The sequence below is a fragment of the Falco rusticolus genome, chromosome 13, assembly GCF_015220075.1.
Source record: "Falco rusticolus isolate bFalRus1 chromosome 13, bFalRus1.pri, whole genome shotgun sequence".
Lineage (NCBI taxonomy): Eukaryota > Metazoa > Chordata > Aves > Falconiformes > Falconidae > Falco > Falco rusticolus.
In genome coordinates this window covers 12,565,218-12,592,263 of record NC_051199.1, presented here as the reverse complement: position 1 = coordinate 12,592,263, position 27,046 = coordinate 12,565,218, and the positions used below count along the sequence as shown (strand labels likewise).

General features: G+C 42.3%; 1 protein-coding gene across 1 annotated transcript in view; it reads left to right on the top strand.

The window, feature by feature from the left end:
• The window catches only part of DNER (delta/notch like EGF repeat containing), a 139,459-nt gene extending 128,291 nt beyond the window's left edge, over positions 1 to 11,168 (top strand). Inside the window, exons 12-13 of the mRNA XM_037407081.1 lie at positions 3,082 to 3,328; positions 10,077 to 11,168. Coding sequence (XP_037262978.1) covers positions 3,082 to 3,328; positions 10,077 to 10,188 — 359 coding nt within the window. The 3' untranslated portion in view covers positions 10,189 to 11,168. The remainder of the gene's footprint in view (positions 1 to 3,081; positions 3,329 to 10,076) is intronic.
• Positions 11,169 to 27,046: the final 15,878 nt, after the last annotated feature.

Below are 27,046 nucleotides of genomic sequence, written 5' to 3'. Positions count from 1 at the left end.
GTGCCACGATACTTCACCGTAGTCGGATAGAAGTACGGACCTGCAGCCTCTCTAACCAATGCCGTGGCTTATACACGAAGCTGTGGAAGCTTTCATAAAACACTTGGATTTTAACAGGTATATAAAGGATTATGCAAATAGAGAGGGATTGAGTTTTGAAGAAATCACTTTACAGAAAGGATTTAAAAGCATTTTGATCTGCAGACTTTTTCTACAGAGCTACGTATCCATTGGAAGGCCTTTGCCCTCACTGTCTTTCCCTGAGCTGATCTGACCAGCTAGTGTGAACCCAATTCTAATTATATCTGGAAAGACCATATCCTACTCTTTCATAAAAAGGTGCAGAACTTCTGATCTCACTGGAGTTGAGTTAATGGTGCAGTGGATTTCTGTTCAGCTCCAAAGAATGAATCTAATAGTAAATCTGCTTCTGTTTGTCTTTCCATTTCTCCTTGTCATGTTTCAGCAGTTATGACATCAGGGTTAATAATGTATTGGAAATTAAATTAAAACACTGCACACTGGCTTCCTTTGTATTAGACCATCCCTCTGAATGCTAGAAAAAGACATGATGAAGCCAAGGTTCAGGCTTCTCAAGAGGGGGACACGCTGGTGTTCAGGAGTCATTTGACTAAATAGATCACGTTTTGCCTTTAGTGATTTTTCTGTAACTAGCCATAATGGAGGCTGTTGGTACTTAGTCTGGTTTTTTATTATTTTTTTATTTATTTTTTAGAACTCCTTTCTGTTTACTATTAGTAGTTCCCCATTTGTCACCAGCTGTTTTATCTGCCTGATGTGACTGCCCTAACAGGATTTCAGGGTTATCTTCTTGCCAAACTGTACTCTTTAATTTTCAAGTGCTCTGTACACAACAAACTAGACAAGATGCTTGTTGCATGAATGAACTGTGATATTTATTATATCATCTTATGGTCCTACCAGTGTCAGCAATATCATTTAAATAGGATTAAATCTGTTCTAATTAAAGAAGATATTTTTCCTTTCAAAATTAAATGTATTTGTCTAAAAAGTTAATGGAGCTATAAAAATGCTTACAAAATGTCTCATATTAATTCTCTGATGCCTGCTGGTTATTTGTTAATATCATTACCTTTGCCACTTCTGCAATCATTAATGTAGTTGCCAAAGTGAGCCAAATCATGTGGTTACTTGAAAATTAACATTATGAAGAATATATGGTACAAGCTGTGTGCTGTGCATTGAAATCTAATTCTTAATTAATTTCATGAACATTACTATGACGATTGAGAATACTGTGATTTTGAGCTGTCACATGTTCCTTCTAATCTTTGGATTTATAAGCTGTTAATCTTCATATTTTTATCTGGTGAGGAAGAAAGGAAGAAATTTCTCTCATCCTTATCATCCAGAGATAGAAGACTAAATCAGATGGAATCTAAACCAGAACTGCCTTGCCATATATCTGCACATGCTGGATCTGAATCTGGCCTAGTCTGACAGCCTGACAGAAACCACCATGTGTGACGAATGTGCTGCAGAACAGAAATAGAAAGCCATCCCCAAGTGCGCAGAGCACCACTGCATTCTCTGCCTCATACCCCAACTGGGCAAATTGCACTAAATGGCATTTCAGAAATGTTAAATGGCTGAATGGTTCAGGCTGATCAAAACTTTACTGATATCTCAAGAGGGTGACACAAACAAGCAGCCAGCCCTGTAAACTCATCTCACATTGGTAAAGAAAAAGACTAAGCAAGCCCAAGTTCAGAGGTGCTCTGGGACAACCTTTACTCTTGTGAACAAAGAGCAACCACTTCTTCTAACAACTTCTGCCCATGCGCATCCCACGTGTTACAGCTTCAGGCATTCTCCCTACCTTCCTGCAAAACAGATTTTGGTTTTTCTCTACTTATACATTCCCCTGTATTTCTAGCATAGATGGAGATCATATCCACAGATGCCACTAAACTTGTGATTTCAGCTCAGGGCGCTCGAGTCAGTAATCGGCCATCATCCACATCCTCAAGAGGTCGCTTCTAAGAATATCTTAACATTCCCAAAGCATATGCTCGATAGCCCTGTCCCCAGACTGTGTTTAAAAGAGTTTCTAAACCAGTGCAAAGCAGAAATCCGTTTGAAAAAGGAACAGTCGCCTGCTAGAAATAAATTTTGCAATGTGTCAGACTTCTGTAGTCAGAATGATTCAAGTTTGAAATGATTCTGGTTTGAAATAATTTATGAGACCATAGGCTTTTAAAAGACTGCCAAAAAATGAACTCCTAGAGGGAAGTACAGGTTAATTGGAAATACTCTGACCCATGCTACAGAAAAACAGATCTGATGACATAGGCAATTGATAGACAATCTGGTTGGCGTTTATAGACAATAGTTTGGGCATCAAGAATATTTATAAAGATGGTCTGGAATACATAAATACAAGAAGCCTCTTCCAGATTGGCTTTACTTGAAGATCTGCTTTGAGACCTTGCAGGGAAATTATACTTGAGAGAAGACTCTAGTGGGCTCAGTACTGTAGCACCTTATAAGATGCCCTTTTTGTCCTTGAAATGCTGGGTTTGAAGTCTCTGCAGTCTGGTGGAGACAGGCATAACAAAAGCCTGCATTCCAAATTCAAACCCAAGCATGTTTAATATATATTAAATCACACATTTTAGTGGAAGGGTTCTCTATTCAAATGAACTGCACAGAGCACTGGTGAATTACTAGAAGCTTTTACATAAAAAAACCTGCCTGCCTTTAGAGACCTTACAGTATATTATAACACAATGCAAGAGTAACTAGATGACTTTCTACGACTTGGGTTATACAGGGGATCAAAGTAGACAGGTGTTCCTATATGACCTTAAAAATCTACAGAAAAGATGGGTGAATGATCAAGACAGTGCTATTCAAATTCGTTGCATGTTAGGCATGGTGACATATCCGTAACAGAGCCTGGGAAGGTTCAGATTACACATACACCTAGCTTCAAAAGTCTCCACAGAAATATTGAAAATTAATATCGTAAAATAATCCTATTCAGCCGGAAGGCTATAGATCGCTGATTAATGATAGCCTTTTATTTCTTATTGGCAGATCTGCAGTGGAAGTCCGGGCATATGGCAGAGAGTCTAACGAACATGCCTCGTCACTCCCTCTACATCATAATCGGGGCTCTCTGCGTGGCGTTTGTCCTGATGTTGATCATTCTGATTGTGGGGATATGTCGTATCAGCCGCATTGAATATCAAGGCTCTTCCAGGCCAGCCTATGAAGAATTTTACAACTGCAGAAGCATTGACAGTGAATTCAGCAGTGCAATTGCTTCTATCCGACATGCCAGGTTTGTTCTGGGATGGTAATTTCAAAGAAATCTGTTATGATACGTAATTTCAGTCCATCTGTAGTGCATCTAACTGCTGTTGGTGGAGAATGGGCTGCTTCGCTGTGGAAAGACAGGATCACCGGCATTGCTCATTGTTCTTTCTTGATCCCTATTCTGTTCTCATGTGAAGTGCGATAATCCAGCACAACTCCTTGAAAACAGGGGAGTTATTCTGCATGTATTTGGTGTAACTGGTGAAGAGGGACATGTGCAGAGTTCTTAGCCTGTATGGTCTTCTGTTTGGGATGTAAATACTCTTTAACTGATACACAAAAGTAATTTGATTAGATAGCAAAGGCATGGTGATTTTTGTGACTAATTTAACAGATTTTTTTAGTGAGACTCTTCATATAACTAGTTTTTGTATTCCAGTTTGCCTCAAAACTGGGATCTTTCTTACTTGCTTTCCTAGAGGTAGTAATTCTTTGACTTTTAATTTTAATGGAGCACTTGCAGCCAGGGCATTGGGTGTCAGAATAATACAAAGGTAGGGCTGGAAGGGATTCAAGAGCTCAAATGTAAACCATTGCACTGATATAGCATTAATCATGCCTAGCTCCCTGCCAGCAATTGTGTTTAAAAACCTCCAAAGTAGTTGAAAAGAGCTAGAAAGGACTTTCCTAAAATCCAACCTAGATTTTGTTTGCTATGAATTAGACTGCATCTTTCTTACTGCTCTTCAGGTTGTCATGTACATCAGGTGTTGTCCCCCCTCCCTTTTTTTATAATAAAAACAGACAAAGTTAGTTTCTTCCTAAACTAACCCGTTCTTCCAGTATCTCCTCCTGGATTATGTTCGCTTCTTTATTGCCTCCCTGGGACACGCTCCAGATTGTCTTTCTCTTTTTTTGGAGGGTGGTCCCTGAAGCTGGAAATAGTTTGTCAGCTGAAGCTTTACCTGTACCAAATGAACTAAGTAATCATCTCCTGCATCTTATTTATGGCATCCCTGTTTGTATATGTGAAAACAAAACCTGCTTGCTTTTTTCTTTTAATTTGCATTACACTAGCTACTGATGGTTTAATTTTGTGACCTGTTAGAACTTTTTGTCACCCCAAGATCTTCTGTGCTGTTTTGCTTCCTAGCCAGTATTTTTTCTTTCATATTTGGCATTTCTCCTAATAGGGTAGAACTTTAATTTTTGTAGTTTCTTTTTCCCATTTCTTCGATTTGTCAAGATCACTTCAAATTCCAACAAGAGTGTTCATGTGTGTTACCTTTAAAATGCTTTTAAAAGAATGGAGGAAGACACGTTCCTGTGCACTGACATGGAGAAATGAATGCGTAATTGTTGGTGATTGCTGGTAATTCATTTTCCAAATGCTCCAGTTCTGTTTCAGTGCAAATGGAATAGGTTAATTTGTACCACTGCTGAAGTCTTCAAAGTTATCTGAAATGGATGAGGAGCTACCACAGACTCAGTTAATCACATCGCAGCACTGGGCAGTAGCTCTTTAAACTGTTCCAACTAGATTTACAATAAAACATTTGTTCGTTGTCAAAATATGTTACTCAGTAAATATTTTAAAAAGAAAGATGCGTATAGTTGATTTAACACAGTAATATAATCAGTGTTCTTTTAAGACTTCTCTTGAAGTTTCCTTTGCTACTTAGCCTTACATCTCTTCCAGTAGGAGCCCAGCATCTCCACACCGTACCCACTCTAAGAACTCCTTTTGCCTTTAGTAGTGTATTGGGAGAGGAGGGAGTTGCTTTATGGCCCATAAAAAGCCATACAGTTTTTTATTATTTGGCCTTCTGAATGTCTACTGTTATGTACTACACATCTCCAAGGGTGCAGAGCAAGGTGCAAAATGATACTGCTAATCTTTCAAATTAATCAGCTCCCTCCTACTGCTACAGCAGTGATGAATGTGGTACTTTGCACTTCCCCAGGGACAGCAATTAGTCTCCCGAGGTACAGCGTGAAACACTTGGGTTTTCTTTCTTATTTCTTAAAACAAATCTGGCAGCTTTCTATCTAAGGGTACCAAGGAAAAGTGTACCAGCAAGGAAGGATCTTTTTAATCTGAATTTTCCCTGCCTTTCATAGTTTCACTGGCAGGTAATGGAGACAGTAAAAAAAATTCTTGTATGAAACCTTTCAAATCTTGGAAGCTGAGCTGAGCTAGTTCAGGTACTTATCACTACTGTCTGGATTACTCTGAATGAATCTCTGTTTATTAGTGAAGGCAGATGCTTAGGAAAACAATTTTTCATCAGGGTTAAATAACCTCTGAAGAAGTTCTTAGACTGGGATATATTCATGATGATTTTTCAGATCCATATTATGCACTTAAATCACATTATTGGAACCTGTCAATAGAGGGTTTTGCTATCTTGGGAAAGATGTTTCTACTTAATGCAAACGAAAATAAATGTTTTCATTCCAAATAATTCTCTGTGCCTCTCAGAGAATGGATGCCTTATGAAAATCCAAGATAGAGCTGCCAAGTCAGGTAATTCACAGAGGTCTAGTGTGAAGATTATTGTGTTTATTTTGGTTTCAGGAAGATATATAACACTCAATCCAGGAAAAGGAGCACAACTTTTATAGCCATCTTTGCATAAAATCTTAAATCTGCATATTAAAAATACCAAGGTCTGAGTTTTCAGAATTGCTGTATCTATCTAAGTGATCTACTTTCAAATAACAGAGTCTCAGCTTTTTCTGAAAATCATCCCCTTTCCCAGTTAGATACCCAAATTTATTAGTAATTTTGGAAAATGGAGACCTAAGCAAAAGTGAGTAGATTATTTTCTTTAAATGTAAGGTTTCTATTAAAGTCGGTAGGTGTCCAGGGAGTGCGAATGCCTGTTGCATATTCAGTAAATTATTTTAAAATTACTTGTTAATGTTTCTCAGCAGGTCTTTTTCTTTGTCATTTTTTATAATTTGATCTTTACTAATCAAGGTACTTGCTGTAAGAGAAAATGAATGTTCTCAAGGATCATTACTAATGAATGTCTACTTCTAGTGAATGTTCATAAGATTAGCAGATTAGAACGAGATAGTTTTCTAACCAGGTGAGGCATAGCTCTCTTCAATATTCATTATGCAGACAGTAAATACATACTCCTCTTATGTTAAAGCTTATACATTGTAAAGCTAGAAGGGAACACTGTAATGAAATAGTTGACCACTGGCTACTGCAGCCATAAGATTTCATGGAATTGGAAGCAGGATCTGTTGTTGAAACTGGATTGTTCACTTTAGAAAAGCATCCGCATTGAGTTCACAGAGTATCTGGTTACAGAGACTGACTCTAAACTTCTTGTGTGTCTAGATATCATTAACAGCAGACTTCATGCAGCGCTTACAGGGTAGTTTCTTAAGTTTTACCTCCACGTGCTGCCCCTTGTTCTGTCTGTGTGTGGGTATGGCTCTATGTAAGAGCCTGGCTCACCAGACTGATTAAATGATCCTGTCACAGCAGGGTACACTTCTTTCTCTCCACGGCACATTCTCCATCTTCCTGTGTTTGAGGTGGCTGCAGTGCCCTAAGCTTCCTGAACCTGATGAGCTTCAGCACATGCTAGTTTCTTGCTGTTTCCTGACATAAGTTTCAGTAATGAGCTTGTCAGGTACCTCTTATCTGAGCACGTGCACAAGTATTCTGGTCTCCACAGCACATGCCAATTGCCTATATACATCCACTGCCAGAGTCTCAACTTTGGGGGGGACTCTAGGATTATAGTTAACACAAAACACCACTTGTGCACATGGCCTTTTCTCTGAATAATGCAGATGAAATTAATCTTCTCATTGTCCTCCTTTGGAGGCAAAAATAATCCCTTCCTCCTGTGGGCACGTTTGTGGTTTTTATGGTGGTGTTTTTGTTTTTTTCAAAAAGATTCTGGGGGTCTCTCTTTTCCTTCTCTTGTTTAAACTTTTTTTGTGGACTCCTTTTACCAGTTGTTGTTTTTGAACAAAGTAGCTACACATGGTTTGTTTCTTCTGCCTCTGGGAGAACTCTGAACTCCAGCCTATTCCACAGAAGCTGGAGGATTCCATTTCCTCAGGGTTCAGCTGTCCAGTGTTCTCAGAAGTCTTCTACTTCAATGGAATTGTTGAGGTTAATGACTCTCTATGGTTAGCCATCTTTTGAAATGTCCTTCTAAGGAAGTGTGGGGGTGAGCCCTTTCCAGACGTGAAGCAGAATTTGCAGTCTCTGTCACACACACACACACACACACGGAAGCATGGGGCTGCCTGTGCCCAGATGAATTCCCACATTGAATAGATACTGTCCCCAAAACTGTCATGGAACCCTCGGTCTCTCTTTGTCAAGTTACAGAGGTCACTCTTAATCAATGTTTCACTGCAAAATATATTTTCTAATTCTCATGCCATTTGCTTAACTTTGTGATGATCCCTATGTCACTGGTAAGTATGTCAGATACACACATCGGAACGGTATCACCACTCATGAACGGACATATCAATGCTAAAAGTAAAGGCCACCGAACTCTCCTAGCCCTACTGGTACACCGTTTGTTGACCTAAGCACGTAATTGTTCATCAGACACAGTATGGCATTAAAGCTAATGTTAAACTGTCTTTTTGCAGCCTCAGTGCTTCCAGGCTTGGGATTTCCCCACACAGTGTATACTCTTTTGTTAGATGAATAATCTTGTATTTGGCTGCACTGGAAGAAATCTGTATTCATTTGTTTGTATGCGCTTTCGTTGTAAGCTGCCTATTAATTGATCCAGTGCACTCTGTAGCAGGGACCTGCTTCTTTTCACTATTTATTACCCCTTGAATCGTTGTCTTTTGCAGATTGTATTGGTAATTGCTTTGTTTTCTTTTGTGTCATCAATTAAATGATAAAATAGCATCCTTGTGCAATCCTGCCAGCAACACGCCCACTGAACTAAGACTTCCCAGTTAGTAATTCTGTTTTGAGACCTCCAAGGTTTGTGTCAACTCTGATCACTGTTAGGAGCAGGGTCTGGCTTCTGAACTGCCTGATGAAAGCAATGTGGTCTACCAGCTAGATGGCTCAGCTGGGCCACAAACAGCTAACACATGTGCTGTGGTCTTTTCTCAGTGTTTTCCCATTAGGGGCACATGTCAACCCTGACCTACACAAGAGAACAGATTCCTGCTTCACTGTGTGCAACAAGCCATGTGTTTTCTACCTATTAGAAAGGGCAAAATTTTACTTAAATCACTGGAGAATGTTCATCATCATTTGTATTTATGCAAAGCTCTATTTCCTTTAAACCCTTGGGAGTTTAAAGAAAAGGGGTAACTAAGGATTCATTGCTGCCTCTGATCTAGTAAGATGCCATAACTTGATTCCTTCATTTGATTCTTGGAATTTTATCCCATTTACAGAAAATCAGGTTTATCCGTCATGATGCTGATGAGCGAATGTGGCTTGTCTGTATTTATTAAACTATAGAAGAAAACAGACATTCATGCATAGAAATTTATCCAGTGTGGCCTTACTGACTAAGTAAGCTAAAGTACTTTGAAAAATGAAATTTCCACCATATAGATCAAAATGCTTCCACCCATTATAGTTTTGTCAACAATTCTAGATCACTGAAAACAGCCAAGAATTAAATAGGAACAGTTGGGAAGTTGCATAAAAATATTGGAAGAAAATCAGGTTAATTTTGGTTTGGTCTAAATAATATACTCAAAATCTGATTTTTTTGAATTCCAGTGTGCACAACTTAAATTAATAGAGTCTTAATATGGTACATAAGAAGGAGATATCAATATTTCTGTTTATGTGTTACTATTTTCTCTGCATCAAGTCCATAACGACAGCAGAACTGACCCTTTTTTTGCCTCATTTTCCTGTGGTCCTTTTTGCAGTCAGAACACTTCAGTGATTTTTCCATTTTCAAGTTGCATTTGTAGCTCTATTTGTGAACCTTAGTAAGTGATTAGAAGGGTGATAGACTCTCTACGTGCACTGGAAAGGCACCTTAAGGAGGGCTGGATATGCCAGCCATGGGGCCGTGCTGCAGCCGCAGTGGCTGGTGCTTAGCAGTGATGGCTGCCCAGGAGCAGCACGCTGCTGATGTGATTCTGGTGCTTCTGAACCTTTGCTTGGTTATTATGTTTACGTGGCACTGCAATATCCTAACTGCCACTAATTTTGCCAGTGTTACAAATAACGTGCAGCATGGTGATAATTTAAATGTGCTTCTCAAGTGGATGTTAGGCAAGGGAAAGTTTCAAGTTTATTTTTCAAATGCTTTGTCTATAGCTTATAAGGCAATTCAGTGCACAACTATTGCATTTCCAAATGCAAATGTCACATAGTTGTCTATTATTTACTCTTTGTAAATATATATGACCTGGCCTTTATTCTGATTATTAGAGCAAACTGTAAAATAAAATTCTGGCCTTGCTAAAACTGTGTCAGTTTCACTCTCACCTTCCACAGTCTTCCCATAGTCTGATACTGCTGAATTGTGCAGCAGGATTCCTTTAGCCTTTGATATGAAATCTGTTTCTTGTTTGCAAGAAGATTTTTTAAAGTTTTTTTTATTTGATACATGTATTTCAAAAGTCACAGTTCAGATACTTAAAATTCTGTATTTCTGGCATGTTGCAATACAATTCAGGATTTCTCTAGGCTCTCCGGGTTTGTTTCTGACTGCTTACCATAACTCAATGGGTTGTTGCCATGAACTCATTTGTACTTCTGTTTGTCACCAAAAGCTTTCTTTTGTTTCCAGGTTTGGCAAGAAATCCCGACCTGCAATGTACGACGCAACGCCCATTGCTTATGAAGATTACAGCCCAGATGACAAACCTTTGGTTACACTGATTAAGACAAAAGATTTGTAATCTAGTGTATCTTTTTTGGATTATTTTTCAAAAGGATGGGCTACTAACCTAATTTAAATATTTTTAAGAAGAAAGCATAAGTAATTTAAACCATTAGATGCTTCAGAATTTTCTGTAGAATATTTAAGAACCAATTTTCTGCAGCTTTTAGTTTGGAAAAATATTTTAAAACAGAATTTGTGAACTTCATGAATTACATTTTAATGTACCTTGAGCTCTATAACTATAAGCTTATGATAGTGTGTGCTTTTCTCTTGGTAGACACTATTACTAAACCCAGATGAGTTTCTTGTGGTTGTTACAGAACAGAAGACAATAATCAATGAGGAGTTCTTTATGACATGTCAGTGCCAGCTTTCTCAGTAGAGGTAGGAAAAATGTGAAGCATAATATGATATATAATATATCCATTAATTAAAAAAGTCTAAAATGTTTGTGTTGTGAAAAAGAAACTAGTAAAATTTATTATTCCTAACCTGAATGAATTAGCTTTTGCCTTATTCCATGCATGGATAGATAACCTATTTCTCCATTATTTCCTGAAAGTTGCTGAAACATATTCTTGAGTTGATGTTTGACATTTTTGTAATAGTATTCAGGCTAGGCCTTGTATAATAATTAAAGTGCCTCTTGAGGCAAAGTAAGGGCATGATCCTTTAAACACTGAAATCAATGAGGGAACTTCCATTGACTTCAGTGGGCATGGGATTGGATCCTACAATTGGACTGAATCTATATTTTTCTTTAAAGGTTAAAGTTTTTTATATTGTGAGTAAACTAAGCATATGGTTTGAGTTGTTCGTTTCCTAAAGGTTGTTGATGTACAGTATTGTTTCATGAAATATTGTGTATCTCTCATAGTGCTTCTTATTTAGGATCAGTATGGGGTTTTTGTGGCTGTATTTGATTGCTTATGGGCTTCTTAAAGTTCTTGCTTATTTAAGAAAATATTGAATAAATGTTATCAAGTGAAGAATGCAGCTGTTTCTTTGTTTTTCTTCATTTGAAAGTGCAATGTTCTCTATAAATTTGAAAGGATGTGAGCATATAATGTGCTATAAATAATGCTGAAAGAAGATATCCCAGCTGTTAATTTGAAAAGGAAAAAATGAGCTTTATTATCAAGGTAATCTCTCAAAAGGGAGACAAATACAGCACCAGAGTAAAGATGCAGTCCTGCAGTCCAGGCCACATGTACCGCAACCTGTTCCTGAGTGGATCTGACTGCAAATCTGGGCTCTAAGCTACAACAGGAGCAAGGGTTTGTCACAGAACAACGTGTTCATGTGAGTAGGCTTGACCTAACTTTGTGTTTCAAAGAGGCCAGCTAGTGGGGAAGCCAAGACTCCATGGTATAGAGGCAAATTGCTGTAGCTACCTGCTGGATGGTGCTGTGCTACATTCAGTCAGTACTATTACGGGCTGATAAGCACTGGAGGACTAAGCTCCGGTTGACATCCTAATGTTGGGAAATCTTGGAATGCATCAAACCCCTTCATATTTCACATAAATGTTTCCAGACAGCAAAAAGGACATGTCACCAGGAACTCTGATCATCTCTCTGTGAGGACAGCCGTTGCCTGGGGCAGTCCTTCCCTTTCATTGCAACTGCTGACCTCTCCAGACCTCAGATCAGTCACTAAAGGCAAACATAATTAAGAATTGTAAAGATAAAAAAGCTGCTACTGGTTTTACTGTCTTGTTTAGGTGCACAGAGTGCGTGCTATCTTACTTCTAATTTTTAATTTTATTATTGTTATGGCTTCTGGTTAGTTATTGCAATTGAATTATTTTCTACGTCTTCCATAATTAGTGCTGACAAGAGGTAGAAAAATTATTGCAAATCAATGTTACAGTTGGTAAAATATAATTTTTATTGTGGGGTTACATTCTAGTTTGCACACCAAAAAATAATTAAAAAAAAAAAAAGAAGAGAGTAAATGCAGCAGATACGAGCCAAATTTGACATGTTGTAAAGGAAAGCAAATGAGAACCTATTTTAGTAGAACTGTCATCTGTTGAAGGGAAGCGCTGCTCAAATTATTCTGTTACTGTTTGGAATGGCTGGATGGTGAATATGCAGGTTAGTTAACACCATGTTGTATTTCAATTATGGAAATGCCAGATGCATCTTAGAAATCCAGAATATCTTTCCTGACATCCCATATCTGCTGCCACAGGCTTTCAGTGATGTTGGTCCAAGATGACAAGTACTATTAAGTAAGAGACCTAAAGAAACTATATTTGAGCCTCCCTTTCCCTCTTCAGGCAGAGTTTTCTATGACGAAGGTTGTGCATTGGTGCTCAGTGGCTGTCAGACTCGCTTTTTGCCTTGGTACAGTTTGCTGCTGCTGTTTTATTGCAGGTATAGAAACTTTTGTTTATGGTGACTTCTAGGAATGTTTTAAGAATCCCTTAGAAACAAGGGTCAAGAACAAGTTATACTCCATGCTATTTTTTGCAGCTTCTGTGGAACAGGGGCAAATACATTGTTGTTATAACTGATTTGTTAATGAGATAGAACGGAAACACTACTTTTTTTCAGAGTTTTTGGCCTTTTCAAATGTAAAATATTGGTTTGTCTTTGAAGAACTGCAAATCTATACAAAGCAGGGAAACAAGGAACTCTGTTGTTCTAGGGAACGTATGTATTCATAGTCCATATTTTACAAGAGAGACATTGCAATGAGCTGCAGCCCTTCTGCATACAAATCACACCTTAGTGGTGATTCTTGACCATCCTATATTTCTCTCAAGTGACTGACCTGAAAGATAAGTAATTTGTGAGGAGCTATTTTCCTGTCAGCTTGCAGCCTCTAGCTTCAGTAAATCATCCCGTGCTTCCTGTGAATTGTGCTTTGAAAATTACTTTTGCTTCTCCCAATTTATTTTATTGAACTCTGATGGCATGTTATGCATGCACTATGCCTGAATCCCTCCCTGCACTTCCGCGCTATCTGTGAGGCGCTGCCCTGCCTGCCAGATGGAGCAGCCCTCAGACCTGGAGGGAGCAAACCCATCCTGAGATTTTCTCCCCGCTCTGAAGCTGCTAGAATGGTTGATTACTGTCTTTATATGCCAGGTGATGTCTTTCTGAGGATATACATGCATGTGGGCAAAGGACACTGGTTATTCCATATCCTTTTTCCCAACCAGAGGAGGTTTGTTCTGTGTGAGGAGGAAATATAGATGTATAGCAAATACCACCTGCTGTTAGTATATCATAGATGGGGTTTTCTTCCTGTAAATCATTCAGATGCAGAAGGGGGTGACTGCACGTGCTTGCTTCCCGGCAATGGGCTAACGGCCGCCTGCAGATGGGGATGAGCCTTTGGGCTTGTCACCAACCTCCAGTACTTGTGCGGTCCACAAGTTTGGCTCTTTTTTTCTCTTCCTCTTCCCCCTGGAGACAGGCTAGCATCTCACAGTGTTTTCCCCCCAGCAGCACGGTTCTTGCACGCCCAGTGGGGTGGGGTGGCAGGTGCCCTGCCCGTGTGGCTGGGCTAGCTGCGGTGTGACACAAAGCCAGGGCCCAAGGGAGCAGCTGGGCACCACGGCCAGGAAACACGTTGACTAAACCCGTACAGATTATCCCTGTTAAAACCTACAGACGTAACCCTAACCTGAGCTGAGGAAAGTGAGATGATGTGCGCAGCTTCAGCCTCTCTGTGCTCTGTCTCCGGGGGTGCCGGGGGACTCGCAGCCACGGTGGCAAACCTCGTACCCGGGGGAGATGTCGCCCCTCGGTCCTCCCTAACGCTGTCACACCTCATCTTGCGAAGGCACGGTGGAAAGGGGCGCTGCTGGGCGGTGCGGGTGTGCAGGGGGTGCCGTCCCCCCCAGCGGGCCAGGCTGCGTCCCCGCCGCGCTGCTCCTTGCCGGGGGGGGGGGGGGGGGGCGGCCTTTCCGCGGCCGGAGGGGGCTGCCGAGCGCCGAGCCGCCCCGTCCCTTTGGGATCCGCTTGGGACGCCCCGCCGTGTCCCGGTGCCGGCCGTGCAGTGGCGGCGCGGCCCGGGCAGGCGGCAGCACGACGCTCCCGCGGGGCCGTGGCTCCCGGAGGCAGCTCCGCCCGCGGCTCCCCCGCTGCTGCGGCGGGTCCTCGCGGTGGGCTCGGGGGGAGCCCAGCGCCCGGGGGGGCACAGGCGGGCCGTGACGGTGGCCAGGGGACCCGGGCAGCCCCTGCCGTGTGTAACCCCGAGCTCCCCGGCCCGGGGACCCCCAGCCCCGGCGCCACCGCCCGGTCCTGCCGTCACCCCCCGTTGCACACGCAGCCGCTGGGGCGGCGGAGCCGGGAGCCCAGAGGCGGCAGCTCAGGCAAGTGCGTATTCGAATAGCAACAGCCCTGCCGTGGTCAATCCCTTGGAAAACAGTGGGGGAGTGAAGATTTGTCACCTTTGGGGGAAGCTGGTTTGGTGTCTCTGCATCTAAATGTATCATAAAACCTGCCCGTAGGTACCCGGTGCTGCCGCAAACACGGCCTGCTCCAGCGGAGCCTCATGCGCTGGAACTTCAGTCGCAGCCCTGCCGTTTCCATCCTCTCCCAGCTTCGTTTCTTGAAACGGCTTGGCTTTTCTCCAGCAGGGCTTTGCGGAGGGATGCCTGAGCAGATACGACATTCCTGAAGATGTATAGCTTCTCTTTTGATAGCGACAGACACCTGATGAGGAATAAATTCAACGCCCCTGAATATTACTCTGTGTAGATGGCTGAGAGGAGTTAAACAGCCCCTCCTCACTTGTGTTGCCAGAGTTATGCCTACAGGGAACTCTTTGCCCCTTCGTGTCGCTAAATCCTTCTGCATCCAAAATGTCTCTGAGATTCCCGTCTTGTTTTGCCCACAGCCACTCAGCTTTTGCAGAGCAGATGGGCACCCTGCATCAGAGGTGCTGTGCCCAGCCTTACAGGTGAGCAGATCCAGCCCATCCTCCCTTTGGGTGCCTCCAGCCCCGTGTCTGTGTGAGCTGTTTGCTGCATTGACCAGCTTTGGGAACCTCTTTTTTCCCTACTGCCATGTTTCCAGGGTTCATGTGCTGCTCAGTACTGGCTGGGCTGAAATTGCTATTTGTATGTTACCGTGCTCTGATATTCCTGATCTCAGAGGGGGTGCAAAAGTATGGACCTCCCATGGACCTCTTCTTCCTGCTTGAACGTGGAAGGCAGATGAAAATCAGTTTGATTCAGGGAAGAGTTTAGTCTCCCAAGCCGTTCCCTGCTATGGATGGTTAAACCAATGACTGTATTACCAAGAGCTAATGGGTTCAGACATGTTCTTCACATAAGAAATGGGAGCGTCTGGGCACTCCAGTGTGTTCCTCAAAACCTCTCTTCTATACTTAGGCTACTGAGAGAGAGATCCACCGGGTCATGGCTTTCAGGCACCTTTTATTTTATAATAGAAAAAAATGAGTCTGAGGGATTGTTTCTTAGGGTTTTTTTGTTTAAATTATGTTTTGTCTTTTGGAGTCTGTTACCCTATGAAATGCTCTGTACAAGCAGGTGAGCAATGAGCGAGGGGCAGAGCGCTTCGCCAGTGCCAAGTGTGGGATACGGAGCCAGTCTGCTTTAGCTCCTCTTTGCCAGTTTGTTGTCCATTCCCTGAGACTTTGGCTGAGCACCTGCCAAAATACTGTCGTTGAGTGGGGTCAGGAGGGGTGGCATAAGGCAAATTTGATTCTGAGCTGCCTTTATGTCCATCTTAAACATTTATTTCATCAGGGAGATAGGACCGGCCTGAGTCTGCTGGAGCAAACAGAATACTGCTGTGACCTGAAGTAGCTGCAGAGTGCAATGTGCTTTCAGCTCCCACCAGCTGCCTCTCTGTCTGAAGTTGTCACTTTGTTCTTCCTGACCCTTTCCTTCCTGTTTGCGCTAGAGGTGATCTCTCTTGTGCACCTTCCGCGCTGCAGAGCACCCTTATGGGACCCAGCATCTGAATCCTTTATATCGTTTTTCCTCCTCATATTTTGGAAGAGCTCCAATTAGGTGAAGGTGATTTCTTCTGATAGGAAGTGGGTCAACCAGTGAAAACAAACAAAGCTTCAAAGTGGCTATGCCACATCCAGCCTCATCTGGGCTCAGCTGGTTTCATTTCTTCTACAGTGCAAAATGGATAACAAAAATGACCTCTCTGGAAAAGTCAGATTTCTCTGTTGTTATGAATTCCAGTTCCAAATCCTCCTTTTAAGAAGTTTATGATAAGATGATTATTGTAAATAAGCTTCCCCTTTAGCAAAGAATAAATCATCAAATAGGCTTTGTTTGGTGAGATCTTTGGCAAAGGAATGTAAATAAATAAGCTAACTGAATAAACTTCTTTATCTGGTGCACTGAGCAGAAAAGGCAGCAAAGTTAATCATTTAGGAAAATAAGCTGGCCTGCTGTGCTTTCTTCAATAACAGACTGGGAAGAGTCTAAGGGAAACAATCTGCTCTAACTCGCTGACCCTGGAGTTTTTGCTAGAGTCCCATAGACCAGGAGAGATCACGTTTATCACTCTGGAAGCAATGTTATCTCCTCAAGGAGATGCCTTCAGTCTAGATTTTTGATTTGTTTCTTTTCCTGTGGAGTGGGCTACTTTCCTTCAGAGATTGCTCCTTGCAACAGAAGTGAGATCTCTTATGAAGCCAGCTGCAACTTCTCTTCCACCTCCTGGGAGTAGTACACACGTGGACAATAATCTGAATTTGCAATGCCTTAAACTCCGGACTCCTTTAATGTTTCCATATGAGCAAGTCTGTGTGCATCTGCATGTGATCGTACATGGATGTCAGTCTACCACTGCTCAAAGATATCAGAGTGCAACTGTTCTGATCTTCACTGCAATTTTTAATTGACTTATGTGGATTTGTACTAATCTGAAGGAAATCTGCCTGGAATCTGAGCCTATAAACCAGATATAAATTGCACAAATTAACAAAAATGTGTGTAGCTGCTGTGGAAAGAGAAAACAGCCTGATGCAATTTAGATGATTTTGGCATGTAGCAGCTGCAATTATGATGTTTGTCAGTAGAAGGCTAAGTTCTCACCCCCAGTCGTAATGGTTTGAGGGGTGATCATTGCTGTAATGTATCTCATTGGCCTTTGCTTTCTCCCTTTGTCTGTGCTGTATCGTCTGCTTTGCTACTCTAGGGCATTAGCATCTTATGGGAAAATTTCAATGTTGGCACCATAGATGAAGACAAGCAAGAAAAACATGAAAATAGGTCAGTGACGAGTTCCTGGCTGTGAATCTTTTGGGTAAGTTGGACCAGGATGAACTTCTGACACTCCTGACTCATCTAACTGTGCAAGTCTTTGATCGGTTACATCTCTTCCTCCTCCATTCCCATAAATGCTTTGGTTGATGAAAGACTGCATCTGGTATTGCATCAGGACAGCAATATCTCAGCATGACATTGCTCAACCAGGACTGTACTGTTTAGTGCATAAACGATGCATTAATAGAGGCGGTGGTCTGTAGCCTATGCGAATGCCCCTGTTTGTCCCCAAGCCACAGCTCCCTATTGTTTCCTTGTTTCAATGTCTCATGATTTCAGCATAGTTGCACTTTTGCCCCTTTTGGGGTGCTTGGCACACAAATATAAAGCCAAGATCGCTTGAAGCTCTTCCTGGGAAGAAAGTATCTACAGCTTCTAATAATAAAAAAAGATAGGACTGCTTCTGATGGCAGTCAGACCACATGGATTTGACCTGTGAATATATCCACAGGAAAACAAATGTAGCCTCACTCCTCAGGCTTGTAGTTTGGGATGCTTCCAACGTTGGAGTAAAAGCCTTTGCATATGCAACAGCAGCACTGATGAGCACTGTCCTACAGTTATAGCTGCAGGAGATCACAAGAGATTCATGGGTTTTCACCATGAATTCCTACTGACTACCAGCACAGTCCTTAAACTGATGGGGTAGCTATTTAGTCTAAATACAAATAATTGCATGTAATTAAATTCACCTCCTTTGTACTAATGAATGTTTCTTTGAGCTAATGAATGTTTCTGAAATTTTATGAGATCTTTTCATTGTTTTGTATGTCTGTGATTCTGAAAAAAAAAAAAAAAAGTTTCCCAAAACTTCCCATTTAGCTAATGGCTTACAATGTGTTTCATTACATATGAAACAAATCTCAGCCAGGTTGAAAAATATGCTCAATGCCTTGTTGAATATGGAAACTGTTTATGACAGACCTTCACTGCCAGCTCTTGTATACTCTTTGCCTAGCATACGTGCCTTTGGGCAACCACCCATCTGATGGGTTAGTATACATTCTTGTATTAAAATAATTGAAATACAATAGTATCTTTCTGGGAATTATGTCTTATGCTCTCAAAGCTATGAAACCAAAGCACAGAACCTCAGTTCTTACTCTTTCATCTGCACTTCTGACCACTATGAGCTTCAGGAAATCTCCTAGGTAGTGAGGGCCGTGAGGGCAATTTCATGCATAATAAAGCTTCATTTACCCCAGCCACCTTCCAGAAGATTGGATTTAGCTTCTTTTTTGGAAAAACACTGGCTCAAGTGTACAGTTTCTTTGGTCTCCTAGAAGTCAGCTTCCTTCCTCTGCTGTATCGCGACACAGAATACATACAACAGGTTCCAGTTCTGATTCTTTCTCCAAGAGGACAGTGCAACACGTGGATAGATTAGAGAGAGCTGAAATTGGTATTAACTTGCTGAAAACTTTGTGTTTGGAGATCCTGTTGTATTGCATTGATATTTATTCTACAGGTTGTTTGACACTACATTGCATCTGTCATGTGAAGAAGGCAACCAGGCAATGACTGCCGTGATGCACATTAATTTCTTTTGAGGATTTTGTACTTAAGATGTGCTGTCCATAATGTTTTATTTGTGGTGCATACATGATACCAGTACCTCCTATCAATTTAATGTGAACACATATTTCAGTTGTTTTCCCTTTGGATGGCATTTGCTGGAACAGTGTGTCAAAACAAAACTGGCAAAACATCGTGTAAATAAGAGAGGATCAGCTTTCACATGTGCATAGTATGCCATTCCACTTTCATCTTGCCATGAATTTGAAATTGAGATTGTTCTACATATAAAAGATGATGACCAGTTCTTTTTACCTCCAGTACTCAGCACACTGCTTCCCCTCTTTCCCTGTGCCCTGTGCTGTCCTGCATGCAATAAGGACAAAGACTGGAGGAGATTTTTAGAGTGCTGAATTAGGTGCAGAGTTTATCAGTTTTCCTCCGTCTTTCACCCATTTCATTTCCACAGAGAGAATATTTCACAATTTCATGGAGATAACTCAAGTCCTGATAACTTTGTATTACATTTTAATACAAGTGAGATTTAAAACAGGGTAGTAAGCTAGCAGTATTGACAGCGGTGTCAATAATCAAAATTTAAATTTAAATCAAAATGTCTCACAGCTGTGATTTACTTAGTGATACAAGTTGCCAAATTTTGAAAGGTTTCATTCGAAATAGATTATTGACGGGAAAATATGGTGATGCTTTGATGACATTTTAAAGTTTCGTGCAATACACTACAAATATTCTGTACGAATTGGTTAACATTATCTAATTTTGCTTCACTTCAAGGGACTCCTGTCTGCAGAGAAAATCAAAATCTCCCAACAAAATCACTACCCTGTCCTGACAGTAGGGCTGGCCCTACCTGTGTTGTTTTCAATTGCTTTTCAAGGAGCCCTGATTTTGCATAAGCAATAGAGCTGTCTTCTCTTTTTCCATTTTGTAGTACCTCTCAAGAAGGGCAAAAATTGCGGGCAGAGAAATAATACTAGACTTCAAATTAACAGTTAAATGTGCTCTTCATTCAAAAGCAACTCAGCCCTGAGATTTCTGAAAAGTCATTGTCTCTCTCTCTCTTTTTCGTTTATGTGTCATCTCTGATTTACGTCCCTCTTCTTCAAACTTCAGCATCAGACGTGATTTATGAGTGCAATTTTCTGTGTAATATTCTGCAGCAATAGTTGGCAAATCCCTTCCCTCAGCTTGGGGATGTATTCTTCTTTGTTACACACCAAAGAGGCACACAACCCTTAAATTTCTTTAAAAACACAATGCTTAATAAGCTTTTTGAAAGGAAAAATGCAAATACCATCTCATAATAGTCCATCTCATAATTACACATAGATACGTTACTTGTACAAGAGCTGCTCTGGCTACATGGCAGTGGCACATTATGTGAGGGATCCACTGAGATCCCCTCTGACTGACTGCCATGGGTCAGTCTGTTTAACCAGTCTCTTGCTTTTAGCTTGAAACAATTTCCTATGTGGTGCTGAGCAAAGCATGTGAGTCCAGCTGCATTGCTGCATTTAGCTGTCATGCTAAAATTTAAACGAGCTTAATGAAGGACTTTTGAGGTTTGTTAATTTTCTGTTATGTATTTTTGTCTCTTCTAGGATTGAAGACATTTTACATGTTTATAGAATTCTTCCTCGAGTTGCAAAACTTGATAAAATCGTGTGTGAAATGATGATGGCATCAGCCTTATAACTTCAGTGAGGGCTCTGCATTCACTCTGGTTCCAAAAACTTGGGACTCGAGTACCACTAAATTATTGTACACAAGAAGGTGATTCCTGGGATTCTCTGGATTATTTGTAAATCTGTATTTACAACCTCTATAGATATTTGCCAGCAAATAAGTTCTCATCCACCCAGCACCATGTGTTAAAAATCTTTCCAATAATCAGTGCAGTGCCCAGGTTACAGACCAAGCAGGAGGCCGTCCACAGTCACTGACCCATCTGTCTTTTCTGAATTAGGACTTGCGTGAATTGCAGCGTGGTTTCATCCCTGAACTCTGCTCTGTGTCCCGTCTCACACATTTTATAGCCTAGAACCACTGCAGAGCTTTTGGTTTTCTGCCCGTTCATGTCCTTTGACATACTCAGACATTAGTGTGTGTTGATTCTGGAGCACAGTGAGTGCATTAAACAAATGACACTGGTGCTGTTACACATCCTATTACACCCTCTGCCATGAATATCTGAGCAGTGTAATATGAAAATTATCTGGGTTTAGCTGTGAAAGAACCTTAGTATGCACAGGCATTTCTGGGAGAATTTGGGTGGTTGTAACAGTACCTCATAACATCCCTGTGCTCAAGTGGGGGAAGGAGAAACATCTCCCAGATTGCCACATAGCTGACCAGCCTCCTTGTGCCTATGAATAACTAGCGGGTACAAGTCACTGAAATAGGAAGTGTGGCTTCTAGCAAACTTCCTGTTTTAATGGATAAACTTGGGTAGGTGGAAATTGTGAAATCTAGGTGACAGATTGCCAAACCTTTTTCTTGGTATAGTGATGCTCTGCAACCAAAAATTTTGAATGGAGACTGTCAAAAGTCTCTTCCCCTGGTAGTTTCTCATTCCGAGGGAACATGCAGTGCATATAAAATTGCCCAAATATTTATTTATCACCTCTGATTCCCTATTCCTTTCCATCATTCCATTGTCTTCAGCGCTCTCTCTAAAACCAGCTCATCTGTACAGACATGATTCTTCTTTCACTTATGTTGTTAAAAATCAGAAGAAATGATTTAATAAAGTTCAGAGTCTCACCTGTGCAACTCAGATAAGAATCATGGACAGGAGCTATGAAGATGCCATGGACTTAGCTTGGTGTAAAATTGGTGTAGGATGATCGTGATCTTGGTACAGATTTGTGGACGTACATATTTCTGTTTTTCACAGACAAATGAATATTTAATAATCATCAGGGGTAATTCACAAATAAAGACAATATATTCAAAGGTGCACAGAGCTGGCAGGGATCTTAGTAGGTCTTGTTTCAAGTTCTTCTGGATCTAGGAGAGAACAAAGATGTGTCTGGCACTTGTCAACCTGAAGATTTGATGCTGGTTGTTTTCTGCTGCTTACAAGATTGAATCGTGCATTAAGAGCTGGACTTGAGGTTCTTTGGGTACATAAACGCAAAATTTGCTGCTAGAGGCTGTCTGGGCAATGTCCCTGCAAGGAGGTGTCTGGCCACCAGCTGTGTCACTGGAGCATTCCCTGGAGAAGTAATGACGTCTCCTGTCCCATCTCCCTGGCCTTTCCTTTGCCCACTGCATGTCATCGCCCCCCCAAACCCCTCTGTCCTTTGGCTCTGTTCTTTGGGTTTTTCCCCTTTCTCATCCTTGCTGCCTCTCTCCTCCCAGTCCTGCTCCATCCGTGGGGATGCCTCAGGACACGTCCCTGTGCCCCAGAGAGCTCAGCCTTGCCCAGCATTGCAGCTGGAGACTGGTGGGTGGCTGCCATCACTGCTCCCTGCGCCTGCCCTGCCTTTCCCACACCCCCACACCCGCTGCCCCCCACATCCCACCGCAGGGCTGGTGCCTGGCCCGCAGCCTCTGAGCTGCGTCTGCCTCCTCCCGCTTTCTCCAGGCGCTTTCCTCGCCGCCTCCGTGGCCCAGATTTAGACGGCCTGAATTCCCCGCAGCCCGGCGCTTCCTGCTGCCTGGCACGAGGCCGCCACGGCGCTGAGCCAGGAGCCTTCGCCCGGGCAGCTGGTGCAGCCACAGACCCCGCGCCCGAGCCCTCCCCCTGCAGCACGGCCGCTGCCAAAATCCACAGATTTTTCCTTCCTTTCCTGATGCTGGTTAGGAAAAAAGGGGCATGGCCGGTACCGATCTGAGGGGGTTGGCAGCTCCAGAAAATGGGCTTTGTGTTTGCTGGGAGGCTGACACCTCTGCTTCGCTCGTTCACCGCAGGCTCCTGCTGGCTGCCATGGAGGTGCTGCCCAGCGCAGGTGATGGAAATACTAAGAATAAAATTTGATTGCCCTTGTATTATCTGATATTTTGTCCTGCACAGAACTGATGGGGCCTTTTAAATCCATGCAGGGCCTTTGCAGCAACCTCCCTCCTACACCTGTTGACCTACCATGGCTTTGGTGGTTTATTTTCACTGCTGTGAGCGGGACCGATACAGCGCCAACGTGAAGGAGAATACCTGCTTTTCTAAAGATGAGGCCAAATGGTGAGAAGAAAAAAGGGATATTACGTAAATGTCCAAATAGGTCACTACCTGTGCATTGCATGCATGTATTTAGTCCAGGCACCTTCAATACCATCCTCCAAGTCATTTTTGGTAGTGGAAGAGAAGTAGCTATCCTAGTACTTGGGGAAGGTGGTGGGGCAGTTACAGCTAAAGAGGTAATCAGAAACACAACCTCTTTTGGCACCAACACAGGTCATTAAAGACACCTGGTTGCTATGGGAACCCCAGCAAGATCATCTCAAACAGACTGGAAATCAGGAAATCAGCACTTCATTACACCTGGCAAGCCCTGCCCAGATGGGTGGGAGAACATGGCATAGCCAAACCTGAATTATCTCCCTTCCCTGGGATACTGCTGCCTCGATTTCACAAATCATTAACACCACATTGCTTTCAGGTTTATAGCATTTCCTGATGCCATTTTAAAATACTTGTGAAGGTGAGCCAGATGTACTGCCAGCAGAAGCAGCCTCGGCTGAACCACCCTTGGTGGAGCTGCACTCCTGTGTCTGTGCAATCATCTCAATCACCTACATAATCAGAATAAAAATGACTACCTAAATAATGGTACTGCATCACTGGGATTATACAAGTAAGCAAGTATGTAAATAATTTTCCTTTCAATTTAGAAAAACACAGTATTGAAAGGAAATCAAGGATCCTTGAAGATCTGCATTTTTCCAGCGTTTGAATGAAACATCTTTGCTGTTGAATTGCTGATACTTTAACAGAAACTGTGTTTTAGGTAGCTCCCAGGTAAGGAATACAGGGCCAGATCTTTAAAGCCGTACCTATGGAAGGGTGTATATCTGCCATTTAGATGTAACCATAATTTAAATTGCTTCTCAATAGCCCTCAGGGGTCACTGCAGGTGACTTGAGTCCCCTCAAAATTCGAGTTTCTGTTGTCATTCTTTGCAAACTGCTGATGTTCTGACGCTGCCCCTGGCTACCACTTGCCGGCATCCCATGGCTGGACGCGGTGCTGGATGCCCAGCCTGGCTGTGTCCTCCCCAAGCAATGCCCACGCAGTGGCTCCCCCATGCCAAGTCTCCGAAGCATGCAGTCTGCCCCGGGAGCTGGAAATCTCTAACCTGGGTATTTAATCTGCCATATTTATATGACATAAAGTTGAGATCATGCCATCCCATTTAGCTTTGCCACCTGCAAGAGATGAAGGTCTACATAAAAATTTATTTATTGTTAACTTGAATGTTAAAATATGATAGTTGTCAAAGAAAACAGTTTGAATTGCTTGGATAGTGTCTCTTGGGTTACTTGGGCACAAAACATTTTTTCAGAAAGATGCTGGAAAATCCATATGATGTATCTGATGTTCATCTGTGCAAAGATGCTGCATTTGCTTGGAGCAAATTGACAACCTGTTTAAGAGTAACAAGCGTATTTAGATCTTTTAACTATGTTACTAATTACAGCACTTTACAGAACATTAGATTTGCTAATTAGGCAAACTCTTACTCTGCAAAAGCAAATCCAAGGTAAACCGATTTTTAAAGTAAAAAAAACGAATGCGTTTAATGACTTGTGTACCCTTTGTAGACTTGCGTAATCAAAAAGAGGATCTTGGAAACAGGACTTGTGAAGTCTGCACAATATTTGGGGAAGCAGCATTTAAATAACCGAATGACTCTCCTAGTCATGTTTTGGTGAGAAGTAATAGAGCTGGTAAAGCTAAATGGAGCTTTTGAAGTCTAATTCATTGGGATCAGCAATTAGACAATTCTAGTTAATTAAAAAGGCAATGTCTACAGTTTAAAATAAAAGGTTTATTTTTGTTTTCAAATGCAAGGGCGCCGTGTTGCTATAAGCACCTTACATTATGGTATGAGCTCGTGCAAAAGGAAGACAAACTCAATAACTAGGAGCCATTAAAAGAGAAAATCCTGGAGTCACTGGAAATGCTTCAAATTTACTATGTGAATAAAAGTGAAATTGGTCCTATTGCATGAAATACTCCCTTTTGAAATGCAAGAACTCCCCTGGCTCCAGTATTTCTGTCCTGTGAGCACAGAAGTGAAGGAAACTGAGAGATGTGGGACCAACCTGTGTAATATATTGCAGTCTTTGGAAAGAATTGTCTTAATATTAACTCATTACAAGAAGAGAAACCCCACAATTTGGCACAGTAAAAGGAAAATTAATAGAAAAAATATCTGTATTTTCTTACAGGCACATTTTGGAACACAGTACATCCTGGAAATATGAATTCACACTATTTTTTTAAGCAAAAGCAAAAGATCTCTGACTGGCTGGAAGCAGGATTTACCTAATGCAGAACAGCTTAGATACCCAATAAAAAATGATGCTTGGATTAAAATATTAGAAAGCCTCGGTAAAAATGACCTCATTTTAGTGAGATTGTGACATGAAGTCACCCAAGTTTAATTGGTCATTTCCTGAGCTGGGCTTTGGCTGGTGCCCTGGCCACACCAGCAGCACCTGGTTCAGCCGAAAAGAGCTTCCTGCAGAGGCATCGCAGGACACGTCCCAAAGGGCAAAAGCAGGGCTGAATTTCCTGACACAGCTGTAATCCACATGATGCTCGAGTATTCCTGGAGACTAAACAAGCTCGAGCAGGGTGGCTCTGTAGCTGTCTTGTCCCCACAGTGCTGCTTGCTGTTGTGGTGAGAGGTAGGGCTTTGGAAGGATGCTGCTGAGGCTCAGGGGGTGTGTGGGGGAGGTTTCACAAATTGCTTTTTAATCAACCACTTTGATTTCAGAAATCTGCACTCAAGCTGCTCCTCTCCACCTGTAACTGTATTTCTACTTCCCTGTCATACAACCTCAGCCTGAAGCCTACAGCGTTCATTCTCTGTTTTCATATCCTTTTGGAAATGGAGTAAGTGACTCTTCCTGTTTGTTCAAATAGCATGCCACCCATTTCACAGTAAAGGCAGATTTCCCCCTCAATTGTTTTAGTTTGTATAAAAGTCATGTAAACTAAGAGAGAGGCAGCCCTCCGCCGTAGGGGTGGTCTCCTTCTGCTAATAGCAGATCCCGAACTTCCTTTGTGTGCTGCTGCTGCTGACAGCCCGGGTTGTGCCGGCTCCCAGCTGCTTCAAGCAGCGACGGCGGGCCGATTTACCCGTATGGGACGGATCAGTGAGACTGCTCCAGAGGTCACTTGAGGAAGAACAAGGCTTTTATAAAATGCCCCTGCACAGGGGTGTAATCATCAGTCAGAAGAAAACAAGAGGGTGACAGGGACACAGTGTTTGCTTGGCAAGTGGGAAGGGGAGAGCTCTGGTGGGCATCTTGGCTGGGAGCTGGTGCAGGGTTAGCGCTTCCCTTCGTGGAGAGAGGAGGGTGGTGCGTCAGTAAACGAAGCTGCAAGACTTGAATCGCTGTAATTAGGCCGTCTCTGCTAAGGGATATACTGGTCAAGTGTTTTCAGAAACGGTTTAATAGTTCATGTTCATTGAGGCCTCACTCTGACCAGACACAGCCTGGCCCGGACCCTGCAGCGCACCTCAGGATGCTGGTCCTTGAGGCTGGCCATGTGGCAGGGCCACCCTGCCAGGGTCATAGCTTCTTCACGGGTGAACCTGTGCCTGCTCTTTGAGCAGATGCCCTTCAGCAAGTGCTTCGCTTTGCTCTTTAAAGCACCAACGCTCAAATGATAGCACACTTGCCCCTGCGGTCATGCAGTCACAGCCAGTTTGGGAGCCTTGAAGGCTGGGGTGGGGCAGTTAACGCTGGGGACAAGCGTGACACATGCTCCTCTGGTTTTTTAACAGATCTTCCTGGCACCCAAGAATGAGGCACTGCCTAGGTGGTCCCGGGTCAGCAGGGAGGACTGGGGACAGCTTTTGCGTCTGGAAAAATGTTCTTTGGTGCAGTT